We start from the raw sequence: 19,564 nt of genomic DNA on the forward strand, positions 1-19,564 counted from the left end.
GCTGCCAGCGACCGGATCAAATGTTTGTGAGCTGGCAGAGGGGCTGCTGTTTTTTTCTGCTTTTTTTCGGTTGGCTTCTATTCAAATTTGGGTGAGAGGTGGGATCTAAACGTCACAAGCTTGCAAGATGGCGCTGGGAAGGCTGTGGAGAGAGAGGGTGGTTTAATAGTCAACGCTGCTGCCGATGCATTAAGAGGTATATCGCAATTGTATTACAGTTTATATCCTCAGATCAGCGGGACTGCCGTTGCGTGCGCTCTGCAGATGCTGCGGGAACTCCGCGTTGTTTACCGAAAAAAGAAATGGTTTGAGATTCATGTAAAACCGATTCTAATCGCGTGCCAACAAAAAGGGTTTCTCCTGTGCAATGCCTACTCCTGCAAGCAAAGCTGCAATACCAGCTTGGCAAGATGCGGCCAGTGCATTTGCGTCTTTAACCAGCAAAGCTAGCGATTCAGAGGCGGCTGGTTCTTTTTGCTCGACGGGTCAATGTATCCGAGTTTTGTTTGTTTGTTTGTTTGTTTTTTTTTAAATGTTTTTATTTAGTTTTTAATGATGTGAAGTTTGCTTAGGGAAAAAAAAAATGGAAAAGGTGAAGCGTGCATATCTATAAAAAACGAGTCTGCTGTAGCTTTCACACGGGGGTCTTTTTTTTTTTTTTTTTTCGTTTCGTTTCGTTGTGTGCTCAAAGGGGCGGCTTCTGTTATTTCTTTTTTAAGCAAGTGTTCATTATACTGTATCTTTAAACCGAACTGTTTAATTGTTTTGGAATGAGCATCGAGATATATATTTTTTCATTTGCACAAATGTACAGAAAGCGGTGATCAATTGATGCAGTCGACACTGGCTTTGAAAAAATTGGATAATTTAATTACAAAAAACTGCTATGGGCTCCATTCGTTGAATCAGGTAATGCATTGATGTACATGTGTGTGTGTGTGTGTGTGTGTTTTTACGAAGCGGAATTGTAACATTTTTTATATATTAATTTTTGTAAGGTTTTGTGTTGGGGTTAGTCTGCGGGGTTGTTTTGAAGTGGTTTATTTTATGTGCACAAACCGGATTCATATCAGATTGGTGCGGACGGTTCCTTAACCTTGTTGTTCCAATCTTCTGCGTTGGGTACCGCTCGCACACACATCTTTCGTTGCAGCAGTAAAGACAAACGCGGTTTCGAACTCGAATTAACAGCACTGTTACACACAGCTACTTCATACACACGTCTTTTGAATGGTAGCTGTTCCTCTGATGTGCTCACTGTAACGATATGCTGTAAACGTCCTGGGGACTGCAGCCAGTATGAACCACTAGTTGTATTTTAGAAATGCTATGTTTGTGTGTGTGTGTAAGAGCACGTGTTTTTCCATGACAAGTATTGACAGATCATGTATTGGTTTTGTGTGCTTGTGTAGGGAAATCTTGTGACTAATGCAGACTGGGACCTCATGGGGGTGGAGTGAAGGTACTAGGCATTGCAGTTAGAGAAGGCATGGCAAGTTTTGTTGATGCCCTGGTTAGGTTGATAACCCACTGGACCAAAACAGTAAGCTTTGTATACATAACCAGTTGTGTAATAACTAGTGGAAATTGTTATGATGTTCAATGCAAAGCACGGGCCATTGCTGTACAGAATACAGGGCAAAATCCAAAGCATGGATCCTCTCATTACTGTGTTCCATCTGTAAGAGCAGGGATAAGGGGGGTTTCTGTAAGTATTCCCATAGGCAGAGCCTCTCCTGCTAAGGTGTTTCTAGAGGTGATTTGCTCATCCATGTTGGCATGTATACTATACCTATTTTAAAAAGAAAAGAAAAATCTTGGTGGGGGGGGTGAACAAGTGCAGTCTTGTGAAGGCCTCCCTCCGGTACACAGTCTCAGAAACCAGTTTTACTGTGCCGCTGTTTTCTGCTTGAGGAGGATAAGAGTGAAATACCTTGGAGGGGAAGGGGAGGCAAAATCCCATGGGGGGGGGGGTGGTGGTTGTAACTGTCATGCCAAGGATTTAAACAAACCAACACCACCACACTTCAATGCACAAAGAATGTACAGCCCGCTTGTGTGTGCGTGTAGATCCTGTGTGTTTGAATCCGGGAAGGAGCTGTTTTATGCAGACTGTTTCCAAGCGTCCCTGTTGTGGTCGGATCAAGACTTGAGATTCCTCTTTGGATTGTGGGACACCTACGTTTCTGACACGAAAAGAAACTGTATCAAAGAGCTCCTTACCCAACTAGACTGGGAAACACGTGAATTCATTCAATTAGTTTGAGAAAAATCAATGTTCTGGTGCTTTAGGACTACACCACCCATTGCTGTGTTTTTATCATTTTTGTGTCCTTTATTTTACAGCCCTGGGTATTTTAATACAGCAAGAATGATCTATTCTTCCAGCATAGTTTACTGAATGGAAGCTTTTCCTCATTGGTCAGTTCCCCAGCTGCCGTGCGACAAAATCACCATGGCTGTTTTTTTCGGATCGCTTCAGTGTCGCCCCTCGCGTCGCAGGCAGTGTGAACAGCTTGTATCAAAGGCGCATGTTTTATTTTTTCAGTGGTGGTGCGCTTGTCGCATCGCGTCCGCTGTGTAGAGGCCTTTAGTAAGGAAACATTAGAAGATTTTTATGTGATCGTTTTGTTTGATTTGTCCGGTGTTTTTATCCGTCCCACCTTTGCAATAGCTGCTTCACCAAACAATTTCCTATAAATAAGCTAATAAATACCTCTGTGTAACCGGACTCCTGGTCACAGCTCTGAAATTGGTAAAATTATTATGACATAATGAACAGCCTGTCTAGCAAGGTTCAAGAAGCTTCAGGCTGAAATTCAGCACAGGGACCCTGCAAGGGAGAAATGTGGGAAGACCTGCTCCTCCGGGAGTGGACATTTGTAGAAAGCCCTCCTTTAGTAGCCCAGCTATCTGTAGGGTGCTGTTAATGATTACGCTCCAGGTACAGAAGGTATCGATGCATGTGATTGAAACAAAGGCACACTGGTGCATATTTACCTTCAGGTGACGTTCCTCTCAAACCTGTTGGCTTGCGGTCGGTGTTCATTCCAGAGAGGTCAGGGAGGCCAGTGGGGTGGGGATCGTGTTCCTTAATGGGACGCAGTCTTAGCGAGTCTGTCATGTGACCATTGCGAAGATAAGTAACGAAGTGCATGCCGGTGATATTAACATTAATAATGTCATTTTAACTGCAATTCAATTCTCTTATTTGGCTGGGGAAGATGTAACTCCAGGCATATGCTGATCAGTGTTCTGACCGAGTAAATATCATTAGCTAGTATTTAGAATTCTTTTTTTTTTGGAAATAGTTGCGCACGTTTCTATCTCTGTGTGCACCATGTCTTCAGTGCAATTTCATTTTAAAGTCCACTTGCTGCAGGTAACAGTGGCCCTGAAAATGCACCGATTTGGGATCAAGTGAAGTCCTGCTTCTAACAGCTCAAGGTTTGTGTGTGTGTGTATCTAGGTGTAGATGGGACACATTAAAAGGTTTGCTCTTGCTTCTTATGTTACAGAACAAGGGATCTGTATATAGGAGCTGTTTCATTAGTATTCTGTTGCATGTTTTGGAGCTGTGGTAAGTGCTTTGCTAATGTGGCCCAGTCAGGTTGGTTGTGTCCTGCTTGGTAGTGCACTCATTGAAGGAATAGCACTTGTACTATTGTATTGACAGGCATGTGGATGAGGAGGATGGGTTCAGAAACGGTGCAATTATATAGAAAACTCGAATCGTACAAGACTGAATGCTACAGTACAGAGCTGCACAGCCGTTTGCATCGTACAAAAGACTGAGTGCTACAGTACAGAGCTGCACAGCCGCTTGCATCGTACAAGAGACTGAGTGCTACAGTACAGAGCTGCACAGCCGCTTGCATCGTACAAGACTGAGTGCTACTGTACAGAGCTGCACAGCCGCTTGCATCGTACAAGAGACTGAGTGCTACTGTACAGAGCCGCACAGCTGCTTGCATCGTACAAGAGACTGAGTGCTACTGTACAGAGCTGCACAGCCGCTTGCATCGTACAAAAGACTGAGTGCTACTGTACAGAGCCGCACAGCCGCTTGCATCGTACAAGAGACTGAGTGCTACTGTACAGAGCCGCACAGCCGCTTGCATCGTACAAGAGACTGAGTGCTACTGTACAGAGCTGCACAGCCGCTTGCATCGTACAAGAGACTGAGTGCTACTGTACAGAGCCGCACAGCCGCTTGCATTGTACAAGAGACTGAGTGCTACTGTACAGAGCCGCACAGCTGCTTGTATACACAGGATTTCCTTCTAGCCTGTTGAGTGCAGAAGGGATTTTAATTGAGACCCGCAGGCTCGGGTCTCAAGGACACTTCCTTTTAATGATGGATGTCTTCATTTCATTATGAAACTGTAATGTCTTTCTCATGTTTATGCTTTCACAGCACAAGCATTCTACTCATTACAGCCTACTCATATTTAAACAAGCACTCTGTACTTTGTTCTGCATTCCGTTCCTGTTCTTTAACACTGTTTTCTCTCCCAGGTTTGGAGATCAATTTTAAAACCTTCCATACATGTGCACTTCCAGTCTTAATCACGGGCAACGCAGGGCCGTTGAGGGAACTGCATTGCTTGTATTGATTAGCAAACGCTGTAATTATGCTAACATTGGAATGTAAATGACTGACTAATCATCTCAATTGATTGCCGATTCAGGAGCTACAACCCTTTTTCTTTTATTATGCAAGAATAAATTCAAACCTCAAAATCATTTTTCACCAGTACATGTATATCTACATGTTAATTTTTGCTGCTGCCATGATTTCGGGATTGCTTGTTTGCTTGTGTGCACGTTTACTGTGCTTGATGTGTGTTTCTATGCTGTGCTACACCATTTTTATTTTTTTAATACACTATGTAGGCACTGTAAGGGTTGTCTAAGGAAATCCATAATGCATGAAAATGAAACGGTGTAGAATTCAGGATCCGTTTAGTACTACATTTGCAGTAGATACAGTAAAATGTCCAAAAATGTTCAGTTTGGATGACAAGTTAAGTTTTCTTTGGTTTTTCATATTTTACAGTAAGGTTTGTACAGTATTCAAATATAAGGATACTGTAACTCATGGAACTTTGTAACTTGTGAAAGCCAATGCAAGATCAGACTTTACTGTTTACATCATCATGGCATTTTTTGCATGCATGTTGTTTGATTGAAATGTGCATGTAAAAGGACCTGTTGTGCACACAGAAGAGAATGGCTTACATTTGGTCTGCTCTGTCTCTCTTATACAGATTGCTTTGGGTTTTGTTATTGAAGGTGTGCAGAATCGCTGCTCTGTAGTCCTGTCTCTATCGCAGGTCTTTTATCGCTGCTCTGTAGTCCTGTCTCTATCGCAGGTCTTGTATTGCTGATCTGTAGTCCTGTCTCTGTATCGCAGGTCTTGTATCGCTGATCTGTAGTCCTGTCTCTGTATCGCAGGTCTTGTATTGCTGATCTGTAGTCCTGTCTCTGTATCGCAGGTCTTTTATCGCTGCTCTGTAGTCCTGTCTCTATCGCAGGTCTTTTATCGCTGCTCTGTAGTCCTGTCTCTATCGCAGGTCTTTTATCGCTGCTCTGTAGTCCTGTCTCTATCGCAGGTCTTGTATTGCTGATCTGTAGTCCTGTCTCTGTATCGCAGGTCTTGTATCGCTGATCTGTAGTCCTGTCTCTGTATCGCAGGTCTTGTATCGCTGCTCTGTAGTCCTGTCTCTGTATCGCAGGTCTTGTATCGCTGCTCTGTAGTCCTGTCTCTGTATCGCAGGTCTTTTATCGCTGCTCTGTAGTCCTGTCTCTCTGTACCGCAGACGTTCACTCTCTGGTTTAGTTTGAATGCCTGACTTTCTCTCCACCTGGGTTTCATGTGGTCAGATCTGTGGTGTCAGACTAGATGAGATTAAAGCAAATGACTATAACCAGGTGCTGGCATTACTGAAAGAGGTGGTGTAGAGTCTGTGGCATGAGCTGTACACATCCCTGCCTCAAAACTGGACTTCAAAGAAAATTGTACATTTCCTTTTATGTTTTGCGACTCATTCCTTTTTCTTTATTTTGGAACTCTATTAAAGCAACTGCAGGCTGTCGGTGCACCCCCCCCCCTCCCCTAAACCCCTATTCACCAGTGCTGTTCATGAAGAACAGCAGCTGGACCTCTCTGGAGCTTAGTTATCCATTTACAGGGTGCTTTCCTGTCATTGGACAAGTGGATGAGTTGGAACAGTATCTGTAGCATCCAAGTTTGTCCAGAAATAATGTGTTTATCCCGTTTGAGCTGTGACTTCCCAATCTGCATATATTAATGAGTGGAGCTTGCTGTCTCGTATTCACCTGTTACTTATCAAGATGAATCCAGGTGACCGATGGAGTTGAACTAGGAAAAGGGAATACAGTAGAAGATAGATAGGTTGTTGTCTACAGTACATACAAGTAAGGTATAAGTTGATGGGGAATGTTACTTAAAACAAATCGTACTGCTTTTCCATCTTGACGTGTGACTAGCATGTAATAGCAGATCTTGAAACCGCCCATTGACAGTAAACTTAACAATACACAACTTGTATGTTTTTTGGGTTTGAAATGGCCTCTTAGTATAGAAAACACTGCCCTATTTCTCCTGCTTTTATATCTATATCTCATTACTGAAAGCAGTGCAGCGTTCATCTACTCATGCAAACAATGCGATCTGTGATCATACTGTGAGAAGTAAAAACGAGCGAGTGTGTAAAACGTGGTTGGCTTTTCAGTGCAGCAGACTGTACTCTTGCATGGTTTTATTAAGACCTTGTGATTCTGATGCATTTTTAAGTTATGAATGGAATAACCAATCTGACAGAGATCTGAGCGCTTCAAGTATATGCTGGTCCTAGCCAGGGTGTAGAAATGACTTGTTTTTGCAAAGGAACGTTGCTTCATAAGATGACCTTTTAATCAAACCAGACAAACCCGCCACCACAGCTTTCTTTGAAGCGCTCGCTGCAGTTAGCAGCACAGAATTGGAGCATTAGTGTGCGGTCAGGAGCTCATACAGATCTTTCAAAGTGCACCACAGTAAACGGCAGCACTGGGAATTCAATTAGAGCTGGTTTGGCAGCTATGCTTGTGTTACTTTGTATGTTTAACAATGCAGTGATTAAAGACAGTACAGAGCTTTCTTTTAAACTCTCTTTAAAAGCAGGACTTGAAGTTTTTAATAGCTTCTCTCCCTTTTTTTTTTTTTTTTTAAATCTGACCAGCGAGCACTGTATGCCAAGTTGAGCTGACTGGGCCAATTCTAACTTGTCACTGGCATCTGATCCATTGTGTGGTAAAACCTCACTGTGTGAATCTGCTTTGATCCGTTCTTTTCTCCAGAAAGAATCTTGTAGAGAGCAGGTGGGGTTGCTGGAAACATTTTGGAGACTCTGTGTTTTTACTGCATCATGTTTTCCTTTGCATATTGAAATGACTGCTTGTTTGCTTTGCTTTGCAGAACCCTTGAGCTTCACTGTGTGAGGCGCCCTGTGCTCTCTAAGGGGGTGGTGTGGGTAATTCCTGGTATATGACAGTGAGCAGGAGTGCAGAACAGAGTCGGAGTCTGGGATCACAGTGGGTAGGGAGGCTATTCCAAGGCATGCCTTTAGAAACCCCTTATGAAGTGTGATCTGTTGATCCCGTCGTGGTACCACATGTTGAGTATTCTAGTTGTATGTCACCCCATACTGAGTTGTGGTTCAGCCTATTTTGATGACCGGGTTAAAGCAATATACAGCTTGAAATGTAGTGAGCTGAAGCAATTCTTTCACTCTGAGATGAAAGGTGGTGACTGTCCTGTTTTGGTATACTGAACTTGGATTGTATCAATCAGTTTTTGTTTTATATAGCACCTTTCATAGTGGACCACCTTCACAAAGCGCAATACAAGAAATACAAGAAAATCCATAATACTTCAAATACGGAGAAATGCATAATACATGATATACAGTAAAAAAAAAAAAAAAAAAAGCATAATACATTATACAGTGGAAAGTGCTGAATACATGATAATAGCATAATACATGAAATAGTACATTACATAAAGTGGAGTGCAGAATACATGAAATGGTATGCTAAATACAGTGGAAAGTGGAGAATACGGGCTGTCTTACGGGGTGTTTTTCCATTAGGAATGATTTAGATTTTATTATGATGAGGGAGGTAGATGATACTAAATTTATTATTTATTTATTTTTAAATTTAGTTCACATCCACTTTTGTTAAACACAGTTCCAGGATCGTGGAGGACTTGAGCAGTCTTTGCAGTAACGTTTGCACAGCTTCTAGTAAATATGTATGCATTCTTATCTGTCACAGAGCTGCAGATCCCTGCTGACAGGGATATAGTGCCTATTAGGACTGGACATGTCTAGAAAACTACTGTCAAATTAGGATGAAACTCAGGATATACTTTAGAACAAGTTACTGAGTCATTTTGAATGTAGTTGTCCTTTTAATTCTAGTATTTATTTTTTAAAATTTGTTAACTCTTTCCCTTGCATAATCAGTGGTTTGCTTGGGAGAGGTTTCAATCCTAATGGGAGTTGTATTCTGGTTGAATTGAATTTCTGTTCCTGACCTTCGCAGGGCTTGCTGTAGTTTGTCTTCTAGGTCGGCAGCGACCAAACGAGACCTCAGCAAATGCACTTTATGGACAGAAGTTTCAGTCATTGTTGGCCTCAATCCTTGGGTGCCAAAAGGTATGTTAGTTTAACTTCATGGCACCTTGAGATGTATGCAGGCAACACAATAAAGAGAAATGCACCTGGGAGGGATCGGCTTATTTAATACACACTGTTCTGCGGGTTGATCTTTTTGATAAAAACACATATTTGCAGAAGTGATGTTTCTCTACTTTTCTCCTACTATTTGGAACCATTTCATTTAAAACTCAGTCTTATTTTATGCAGGTTCAGGAAAACCATGCATTCGGGTCTATGTGGCTGATGCATACTGTGGATGATGCATACTGTGTGTAACTCGGTATGTAAAGGCCATCACATTCCCCTCCCTGTTAGCCCTGAGGTGGAGGGCTATTGTGCTGTGTGGTGAGCTGGGGCAGGTCTGCATCAGCTTACTGGAAAGCTGGTTTCACATACACAAGAGCTTTTCTATTGCGGGGAAGCTTCAGTCTTCTTATGTTCCTCTTTGCGTTGCATCACTGCTGGTTTGCACACAGATTAGTGGTTGACCTTTGTAAACTGGAAGCTATTGATAACGCAACAGCACTCGTGTGTGTTCATATATGTGTTGTGGCAGAGCAGATCACTGTCTGAAAGGATTGTGTTGGGGGTTGGCAGGGAAAGGGTTAATTTTTGTTCATGCCAGAAATGTGGGGGTGTGGCTGTGTTCGCACAGCCACAGGTGTAGTTATTTTTGTTCAATGAATCGTCAACTGCCTGTAGCAGATTTTAAACAGGATCAAATGTTTGTTCTGGGCAGTCTCCAGCCTGTGTGAAGAGAGAGGCTGTCATGGTGAAGAGACCTGTGTGGTTTAGAAAAGATAGTGTGGAAACCTTTTTGTTTGTGTTGTAACTGTTTTGTGACTGGTAAACAGCTTAGCTGTCTGGTTTGTTTGTTTAGGGACTGTGCAAAGTTTAGTTAAAACTGCAAGGTTTTTATTTTATTTCTGCAATTAATAAAACGGCATGAAAGTGCATTTTTAAAAATCAGTTTCTGTCTCTGGGTCTGCATAAAAAGAGCAATCGAACCTTTGATACAAGTTAAGTCTTTCACAATATTCATGTAAGATGTGCAATAAGAGTGCAATTTGGAAATGGCATGTTTTTTAAAGAAAAGGAGCTTTCGTCTGTTCATTTATAAATTGAGAGAACAATTGAAAAACAAAGTCACTATTTAATATAGTCTTGTTTCAGAGCACAGTAGCTCTCCTATGTTGGTGACAAGGATCCAATGAAGCAATGCAAGTGTGTGCGCCGTTTTATTTTATTTACTGTTTTTGTCGTTTTAACAATGGTTTGAAAAGGCAGTTCAAAAATAGCCAAACCAACTGTATGAGTAGCAATTGGGTGGAAAAAAAAAAAAAAAAAAAAAAACAAAGACGTCTTATGTAAGGGGCCCTATAAACACAGTTGAACAATCCCTAAGCAAGCTCTCTCGTACAGAATGTTTGCTGGCTTGCAGGCTGCAGTGCGTGTGTCGCAGATCACAAGATGGCTTTTATTTAGTTTGTGTTTGGCCGGGCTCTTCTGTTCTTTGTATTTTTATATTCTTTGACATAGCTGTTCTATCCTTGTCACATTCTTCAGCGCTTAACTCTGCATGCGACCAGAATTATTCCGGGCTTAAAAGGCATGTCCTATGCAGACAGGCTAAAAGAATTGAATCTGTTCAGTCTTGAACAAAGAAGACTACGTGGCGACCTAATTCAAGCATTCAAAATTCTAAAAGGTATTGACAGTGTCGACCCAAGGGACTTTTTCAGCCTGAAAAAAGAAACAAGGACCAGGGGTCACAAATGGAGATTAGACAAAGGGGCATTCAGAACAGAAAATAGGAGGCACTTTTTTACACAGAGAATTGTGAGGGTCTGGAATCAACTCCCCAGTAATGTTGTTGAAGCTGACACCCTGGGATCCTTCAAGAAGCTGCTTGATGAGATTTTGGGATCAATAAGCTACTAACAACCAAACGAGCAAGATGGGCCGAATGGCCTCCTCTCGTTTGTAAACTTTCTTATGTTCTTATGTGACGCTGCAAGCATGATACTGGGTTAGCGTGTCTCTGCAGGCAGGCTGCATGTTGCAATAGTGGTGCAACACTGATTTGAAGCAGGAAGGGGGTGCATTTTTAAGTAATTTTGGTTTCTTTACACTTGGGCAGTTCATATTTTTTTCCCGGGAGGCAAACCTGTTCATTTGTGCTACAGCAGTATAATTAGTATCCCTAGATTGCTGCAATGAAATAAAGAATAGACCCAACTTCCACGCTCCTTCAGCTTGCTGGGGATAATGCGTGGATCAGCACCCAGGCAGCTCACTAACTTGTCCTGTGTGTGTGTCAGGCTTTTCCCCCTATACTGACAGTGTCTCTCTTCTGCTCGTCTGAAGACCGCGGCATTGTGACCTTTTCTTGCTGTGCAGCCCAGTTGTGAGTGGAATTCCATTCCCTGGGCATTGGGTCAGCCTGCTTCCCCGTCATACAGCGATAACACACTGTAAACTTGCCCTTAGCCATTTCCAATCGAGTCGAGTTTCGTCCTGTCCAGGTGCAGTCCCTTGAGGGTGCCCGACAACGAAAAAATGAGAACAAACGCATTGCAATGAAATCTTGAAGCTGCTGTTTAGAGTCTAACCTCATTTCACAGTGAAGTGGCTGTGCTTGCTTGATGGGGCGTGTTTCTCTACTTGTGTACACATCTTCTGATAGGGGTGGGGACAGTGATTGATTACCATGCTGCAGTCCACTGTGTGCCATGTGGGATTTTCCCATTGCCTCGAATGTACATTTCTGAAACTTCTACCAATTGCTAATGATTTTAAAGACTTCTATACAGTACATTAGGCTAGAACAGCTGCTAATCCCCTTTCACGTCCAGCTTTATGGAAACTCCAAGCGGTGCGTGTCGGGTTCTGATTTTACAGTCTTAGTTCTGAAGGCTGGTTTTGCTGCTTCTGCATCCTACAGAACATAAAGGTATGAGGAATGGGTTTAGGAGGAGTAACTTCAAGAACACTCCTGAACTAATTGGTTTGACACAGAAGCTTCTCCTCTCTCTATTTTTAGTACTTCAATGTGTGGAGTTAAACAGAAAGAAAGAAATAAATTGTGATTTGATCTTCAGAGTTGGGAGTCATTACCTCCCACTGGTCGGGTTTGGTTTATAGGCAGAGTGGCGTCCACTTTGGCCTCCTTTTCATGAGCAGGGTTTAATTCACTGGTCTGTATCATATTTATATTGTGTTTCCTGTTCCTGATGTTCATAAGGCAGGCCGTGGTTGCGTGAAGCTCCTCTAATCCACTCGGATCTGCAGACATGGTTCAGAACTCGCTGGATCCACACCATAGCCAGATCGCATTCAGTCAGACATCCGTTACAAGGAAGTATCCCAAAGCAGCCAGCATACTTTGCACCTGTATTGTGCTTTGTATGATGCAGATGTGTCTGAAGGGATTCCAGCTGTTGTTTTAAAAAGGAGTTGAACATTCACTGCAGATAAGGTGTTTGCTGAAGAGCCGAGGCAGGTAATTTGCATGTTTTTGGAATAGATTAGCAAGTCTTGATGTAAATGAATAGAGCTTCTGTCCCTTTCTGATCATGGAGCACATGCAAGCGCACCTAATTTGACATTCCCAGGGGAGCATGGCTGCATTTATTACCCCAGACAACAGGGGAAAGCATTTTAATAGTTACAGTTGTTTGATTTAATTAAAGGGATAGAACATACCCCCGGGGTCCATGGAAACCGACTGTTTTGACAGAGGTGTTTGTGCTCATTGTGTTAAGGGTTTACTTTGTACCAGAACATTACAAACACACACAGAGACACACGACCCTGCTCTCTCGCCACTATCGGTAGTACAGTGACTGAATACACACGTGTTCTTCTTGTAGGCCCCAAGTTCTGCTCCTAAATTTATAAAACGCGTCTCGTTCTATAATAAACTCAATCCACTTAGTCAATGTAGTGCTTCTTTGCTCTTCCTTCTGCAACATTTAGTGCCTTTTTTGTTGTACCTTTTTTAATACAAGTGATTTAGGAAACTTTTAAAGGTCAACATACTCATTAGGTATTCCATTTCACGCTCTATGCAAGCTATCGGTAATGTTATCTAGTCTGCTTTGTAATAATAAAAGCCTTGTCTCCTGCTTGCTTGCTCTGTGGGGCAGAACAGCTCTTCAGTCTCCTTCGACTCCCTTCTAGGGCTTAAGGGGGTACAAGTTAAGACGTGTAGTAGAAGCAATGGTATTATTCAGTGCCTAGGTAACAGGTAAATCTACCCTGGGATTCATCGGTCTGCTCGATATAGACTTTGTGTTGATTCAGTTTTATTTCTTGGCAGCAGCAGTGTGTGTGTGAGAGAGAGAGAGAACGCTGTTATAGTGAGTAGATTTCTTCAGCTATTGCAGTCCCACGTTCTGTCATAGCCAGGCTGTGTGGAGATGTACACAGCATTCCTCATGTGGACCTTGACTGAGTGAATGTAAACAATTGTTCTCCTGTAATAAAACTGTTGAAGTATCTCTTGCTAGTTTCAAGTGTTTAGCAATAGGGTGAAGAGATTACTATCCGTATCTAGTAAAGCGCTGCTTGGACAGTATCGTTTTTAAGATTGCAGGGTCAGGCAGGCACACATGCACGCTGTTTTCTTTGAAATGGTGCCATTTCAGGTAGGCCTCTGTGTTAGAGGGCAAACGTTTAAGGGGTCTGAAAACCTTCATTTCAAATAAGTGCCACTGCAAGCCTGTTTTGTTGTGGCTCTCTGTGTTTTTTACAGTCTGAAACTCATCACTTTAAATACAAAGTGAACACAAAGCAGACAAAGAATGCCAGAGTACTGTACTAGTGAGCCAGTTATACAGATTTGAATATGTACACTAAATGCACCTCTGTGTAAATCATGAAGTACACCCCAATGTGTCAGGCTCTGCTAAGCACTGTGAAACTGTAACCAGGTTTTTAAAGAGATTTAAACCCTAAGTTTAGACAAGGCAGAGTCCAGCTTACCTGTGTCTCTAGCTCTCCAGCACACACTGGAGGCCGTCCCAAGCAACCATGTCACTGAGATAATGAATAGGGCAGCAGGCAGTTCAAACGCGCTTTCTGGGAAGCGATAGTAGCAATTACAAAACAACACAAGAAGCTAGGTTTTGAAAGCTGGAGCTGACTTTATTTGAAAGGCAATAAGTATTTTTTAAGTTTGTTTTAAACTCTGTGTGTGTGTGTTTAATGGGTGTGCTTTCTCTCTGCTTTTTTCAAACAGGGTGAGTTCTTTCTAAATTTTTTTAATACTGAGGAAAATACAATGTGCTGAGTTTGTTTATTTGGTAGTATTTGTAACATTGTCTATTGAAGCGGCCACCATACGAGAAGCCGAACTCTGTCTGGAACAAATATGTTGAAGAATAAAGCCTTTTCTGTTCAAGTGTGTTGAAGAATAAGGCCTTTTCCATTCAAATGTAATGTTCTGTTAGACCTCCAATTCCTCAGTAGTGGAAGAATGGCTTGCCCACAGTAGGACTATTCTAATACGCTTCATCAGTTTAAAGTCCTGACCAGAGTCACACGTGGAAAGAGTTAATGGAGTGGGCTCTCTGTGTTCTCATCAGCTATTGCAGTACACTGCTACTGAAGCTTCCTCTTATCTCTGACCCATGTTTGGATCGTTGCCAGGGTTCATGAGCAGCAGAGGCCTAGGCAGTGGTTATACTATCTCTTCCTGTTTGTACCACGCTGTATTTATTCATCACGCTCAACTCTAGTGTTCCCTCTGCCCAGTCTCTCTTCCATTTCCTCTAGGAACCCCCTTGCTTAGTAAACTGTTTCCTGGGCTTCAGTTGTGTTTAATATAAATGACTGTAGCATCCGTGTTGCTGATAGTGCAGTGGTTCTGAACTCTGCTTAACAAAGTGTGAATGTTAGTTTTTTTTAATTGTCTGTTTGTGTTTCAGACCGGACTTCTTCATACACTGGTGTTGTAGAAATTGTTTTGGGGTCTTGACTGGCTGGACCAGGCAAAGCATGCTGTGTTTCAGCTAGGTGTTGTAATTGGGGAAACTTTTTCAGTTGATGACATTTCTGTGTTAAAATGCAATCGTGTTACAACCTGATTGTAATCTGTGGAGCGCTGTAATGTTTGCGTGGCTAGTTACGAGTGCAGTCTTATTTTTGAAAGCAGTGATTTTTATATAGTGCCCAAACTGCGTCTCTTTTAAAACATTTTTTGAATTGAAGTTGGTAAAAGCCTCTAAACATGTTTGTTTTTTCCTCTATAGGTGGTACAGGTGTGAGAAGAGAAGGTGGAAATGGAACTGCCAAATCATGCCAAACAAATGCTGCTGCAGCTAAATCAGCAGCGAGCGAAAGGGTTTCTCTGTGATGTCATCATAGTGGTGGAGAATGCTCTCTTCCGAGCCCACAAGAACATCTTGGCGGCCAGCAGCATCTACTTCAAATCCCTTGTGCTTCACGACAACCTGATCAACCTGGACACAGACATGGTCAACCCCTCTGTGTTCCGGCAGATTCTGGATTTCATTTACACTGGCAAGCTGTTATCAGCAGACCAGGCTAGTGAAAACAACTTCAATGCCCTCCTCACTGCAGCGAGCTACCTCCAACTTCACGACCTGTCCGCTCTGTGCAGGAGAAAGTTGAAGCGCAATGGGAAACCCTTACCCACCAAGGCTACAACCCCAAATACAGGGAGGCCCCTCCGGAACCAGAGGCTCTCCTCCACACCAGTCATTCAGAACCGCTATTCCGGATCAAAAGAAAGTGGGAAGAAACAGCAGCTTGTCGAAGATCTCTTAAAGGACAAATTATCCGATGACGAACTCTACGTTGGCGGCTCCAACCGGGAAGGCTCCCTAAATCTAGGAGATGGGAAAAATGGAAGTAATGGTAACCTGTGCAGCGATCAGGAGCTTGGTCTTGACCTGTCCAAAAAGAGCCCTTCAGCCTCCACTACTCAGGATGAGGTGAGCCCCAATGAAAACCACCAGGAATCCCCCCAGTCCGCCACAGCATCAACCGCCAACAGTGCCTCTTTTGAAGACTCCACCACAAACCCTCGAAGCCTCGAAGCGGGGGAGCCAATGGAAATGGGAGTGGGCGAGGAGAACCAATCGCTGCCGGACACAGGGCAGCGCAAGAACTCGCGCCACACAGCTCGCAAGAAAGAGTGGCCCAAGAAAGAGAATGCGCTGGACAGCGGGAAAGGCGACGAGGAAGCAACCGTGCCCAACGGCGTCATCGTCGGCCCCAGCGGCGGTTACAACTCGGAGCACTCCTTCAAGTGCAAAGTGGAGGACGTGGAGAACGGGAAGGAGAACAGCGAGGAGAGCGGGCACAGCGAGAGCGAGAGCGGGCAGACCAGCGCCAACTACGTGTACCGGCAAGAGGGCTTCGAGCCCGTCGCGTACGGGGACAACCTGTACGTGTGCATTCCGTGCGGGAAGGGGTTCCCCAGCTCGGAGCAGCTGAACTCTCACGTCGAGACGCACACGGAGGAAGAACTGTACATCAAAGAGGAAGGCGCCTACATCAAGGAGGAAGCGGAAGACCTTTCCACCCAGAGCTCGGCGTTCGGCAGCGAGTTGAGACCGTTCAAGTGTTCGGTGTGCGAGAAGAGCTACAAGGATCCGGCCACTCTGAGGCAGCACGAGAAGACCCACTGGCTGACCCGGCCTTTCCCCTGCAACATCTGCGGGAAAATGTTTACCCAGCGGGGCACCATGACGCGCCACATGAGGAGCCACCTGGGCCTGAAGCCCTTTGCGTGCGAGGAATGCGGGATGCGCTTCACCAGGCAGTACCGCCTGACCGAGCACATGCGAGTCCACTCAGGTGAAAAACCGTATGAATGTCAGCTTTGTGGTGGGAAATTCACCCAGCAGCGCAACCTGATCAGCCACCTGCGAATGCACACCTCCCCAACATAAGCCAAAGACTTTGACGAAACAAAGTAACAAACCAACAGACACAAAACTGAATATGTAGAGAATGTGCTTCTCTGATATCTGCAGTGGGGAAACTAAGAAGCTTCTGAAGGGTTCTTTCGAAGGTCCCCCGCTTTGATAAATAAGCACGTTCTTGTTCCATGCCTGCCGTGAGAGCTGCTGTTTTCTGAAATCGAGTCGATTGGATTGAATGTTGGGGATTTAAACCTGTGGTCCTGCTTCACACAATGACTTGGGTACTGTGATCCTTCTGATGCTATCCTTGGTCTGCAGTGACTTGGGTATTGTGATCCTTCTGATGCTATCCTTGGTCTGCAGTGGCTTGGGTATTGTGATCCTTCTGATGCTATTCTTGGTCTGATTCTTAGAAATGGGTCTTAATTCAAGATAAAATCATATGGTTCACAATTGCTAGGAAAAAAACTAAATTGGTCTAATTTGTTTACTACAAAAGGCATAGCAGGTGGAGGTAGGGGGAAGATGGAGGCTTGGTTGTGATTTCAGAAAACAAAGAAATGTCTTTCACCTTGCCCGTGCTTCATACAGGGGGTTTGTCCTTGAACAGAATTTCTGATTGCGAGCTGGGGGTCTTTAGTTTCTTGTAGTTCATAGGGGTATTTCCTTCTAACCCTAGAGGTACTTGTTTTATTAAGAACGTGTTGTAATGTTTATGTGAATGTTTAAACTGGATGGTCTTGGGATACGTCTAAGGGGGGAGGGGGGGGGGGGGCTTTTTTTTGGTGTAGACTGGACTTGCTTCAAGTTTTGTAGGTACGTTTTTGTTTTACAATTTGTTGTGTGTTTTTAAAACTAAACAAGCCTGTCGGAATGGACTTGTTACATTGCTACCTCTTGATTCTTAAGAACAATACATTGATTAGTGGAAGACCAGGGGTTCCTAAATGGAATTAGTATGTAGAATACAGTCAATTTTTAAGATAATGCTTTAACCTGCCCATCTTTCATCACAGGTTTTCCCTTGTTGGTTTGTTTTTATGTTTTTTTTATTTTGTAAACCGATAGCTTTCGAGGTTCCCTGTTTCCGGGGGTCCTGATTTCAAACAGTACTGTAATTACCTTTCCTAAAACAAATAGAAGAGCTTACGGGATAGGTTAGGTAGAAAGGGAGTACAGTCCAAAGAGCCAACACATGCCAAGAAACATGTACTCCTAGAACTTGCTACAGAAGCTCACAACCAAAGTTAGATGCGACTACATGTTCAACAGCAGAATGTTTTATTTCAAGTTATCCTCTAAAGAAGAAGTCAGGCTTTATCCAGTTTAATAACTGTAGTGAGGGAGAGACTGTTTGGGGTTGAATAACCACTGTCAGTGAGACCAATGGAAATGCAAGGGTAACGTTTGCTGATTGGTGGGCTGGTAAAACTGTAAACTTTCAGTTGGTTAAAGTTCACAAAGTATCCCTCAATGCCATTGTCCTTTTGTTACAGTTACTGTCTTTTTATACTTTCTGTATCTGTAACAGATTCATGCTTTTCAGTTCAGACCAAAAATTGTCGTCTACTAAAACCTGAAGGGGTCGTGTCCCACAGGTTTGTGTTTTGTTTTGTTTTTGTTCCATGTTTCTGAAAGTTGTCATGTTGTTATCCCGTGCCGATCTCTTGTTGAAGGGAGGGGTCATCTCTTCATTTGTTTTTTTTTTTTTTTCCTGTAACCAGGCTTGTTGTTCTACCTTCTCCTGTTGCAGAGTGTATGTAGAGTGTACGTCTCGGCTCTTTCACAGAGGGAGCGATGGAGGGAGCTTGTGTTGCTACAGCTTAAACCAGCTTCTGGGGAACGTAAAAATGCGGAGCGTGACCGGACGTTCTTGAGTGTCTTTATCCTTTTCTGTGCATTGCAATGCATGTGTATTCTGAGCCTAATAAGACTGTGGGATGGTGCAGTTTTAAAGACGCCTGTCTGTTTTAGGCTCACCTTGCGAAGCTCACTCTGATCTGGGGAACGGACAGTGACCCTCTAGCTGTCCGTTAGCCCGTCGCTTTTTGTTTTTGTTTTTTTTTTATTTTGGCTAGCATTTTATAAAAACTATAGACCCTCTATTAGACAAATGTCTTAATGTTACTGAAATGAGAGTGAATGTTACTAACAAGAAAACGAAACAAAAACAAAACGCCCAATGCCAAAATGAACAAGTTCCTTGAAACGCCTGTTGGGGGTGGAGGAAAAGGCATTTTGTCTTATTCCTGTATTATATTGTGCAGGGGCCTTGGTGCAAATCTTGGTATAGGCATTCTGTTTGTTTGTTTTTTCAAAGTTGTATTGTTTATATCTGTGTGTGTGTGTTTGTGTGTGTGTGTATCCATGCGAGGGGGAATGCAGCTAAGATTGGAATCTGAACTAGTGGTAGGAGTTTAATGCAACCGAGTCCTGGATTCCTGGTAACCACCCCAAATTTGATTATCGATTTCTTTTTTCAAATGAATGCCACACTTTTTTTTTTTTTTTTTTTTTTTTTTAATAGTTTCAGATCATATTTGGCCTCTCTGTAGTTAATTCTATAGGGTTGTTCGTGTCCCAGCCCCTTGCAGTCTTGCTGCCCTGACATGAGCAATACTGTTGTGTGCCTCGTATTGCACTCCACCTAATTCTGGGTCATTTAATAACCAGCCCTATTGTATTGACAATGCTGTGTGTGTGTTGCACTCATTTAAGGAATCCACGACCCGGTGTTGTTGAACAGTGTTATGCTTCTCAGCACTTCAGCAGAGCATCGTAATGTCTGTGTTTAAGTCGGGGGATTGTACAGCAGGACCTCTCGTTCCGAGACGACTAGTTGGAGCGCGTGCAGTAGAGTGAAAATAAAAATAAATAATACAAAATGTTAAAAATCAATTCCAAACTGTGACAGTAAATAATAAAAGCTTCAGGGATTGT

The 19,564-nt window shown here is 43.1% G+C and overlaps 1 protein-coding gene across 1 annotated transcript; it reads left to right on the forward strand.

Annotated features, from left to right (window-relative positions):
* The first annotated feature begins 122 nt into the window (after nucleotides 1-122).
* LOC121296930 (hypermethylated in cancer 2 protein-like) lies at nucleotides 123-17,368 on the forward strand. Its single transcript, XM_041222865.1, has 2 exons — nucleotides 123-196; nucleotides 14,984-17,368. Exon 2 carries the CDS (start codon nucleotides 15,014-15,016, stop codon nucleotides 16,649-16,651), a length of 1,638 nt encoding a protein of 545 aa, XP_041078799.1. The 5' UTR covers nucleotides 123-196; nucleotides 14,984-15,013; the 3' UTR covers nucleotides 16,652-17,368.
* The last annotated feature ends 2,196 nt before the right edge of the window (nucleotides 17,369-19,564 follow it).

The sequence above is a fragment of the Polyodon spathula genome, chromosome 22 (assembly GCF_017654505.1).
Source record: "Polyodon spathula isolate WHYD16114869_AA chromosome 22, ASM1765450v1, whole genome shotgun sequence".
NCBI classification, from domain to species: domain Eukaryota; kingdom Metazoa; phylum Chordata; class Actinopteri; order Acipenseriformes; family Polyodontidae; genus Polyodon; species Polyodon spathula.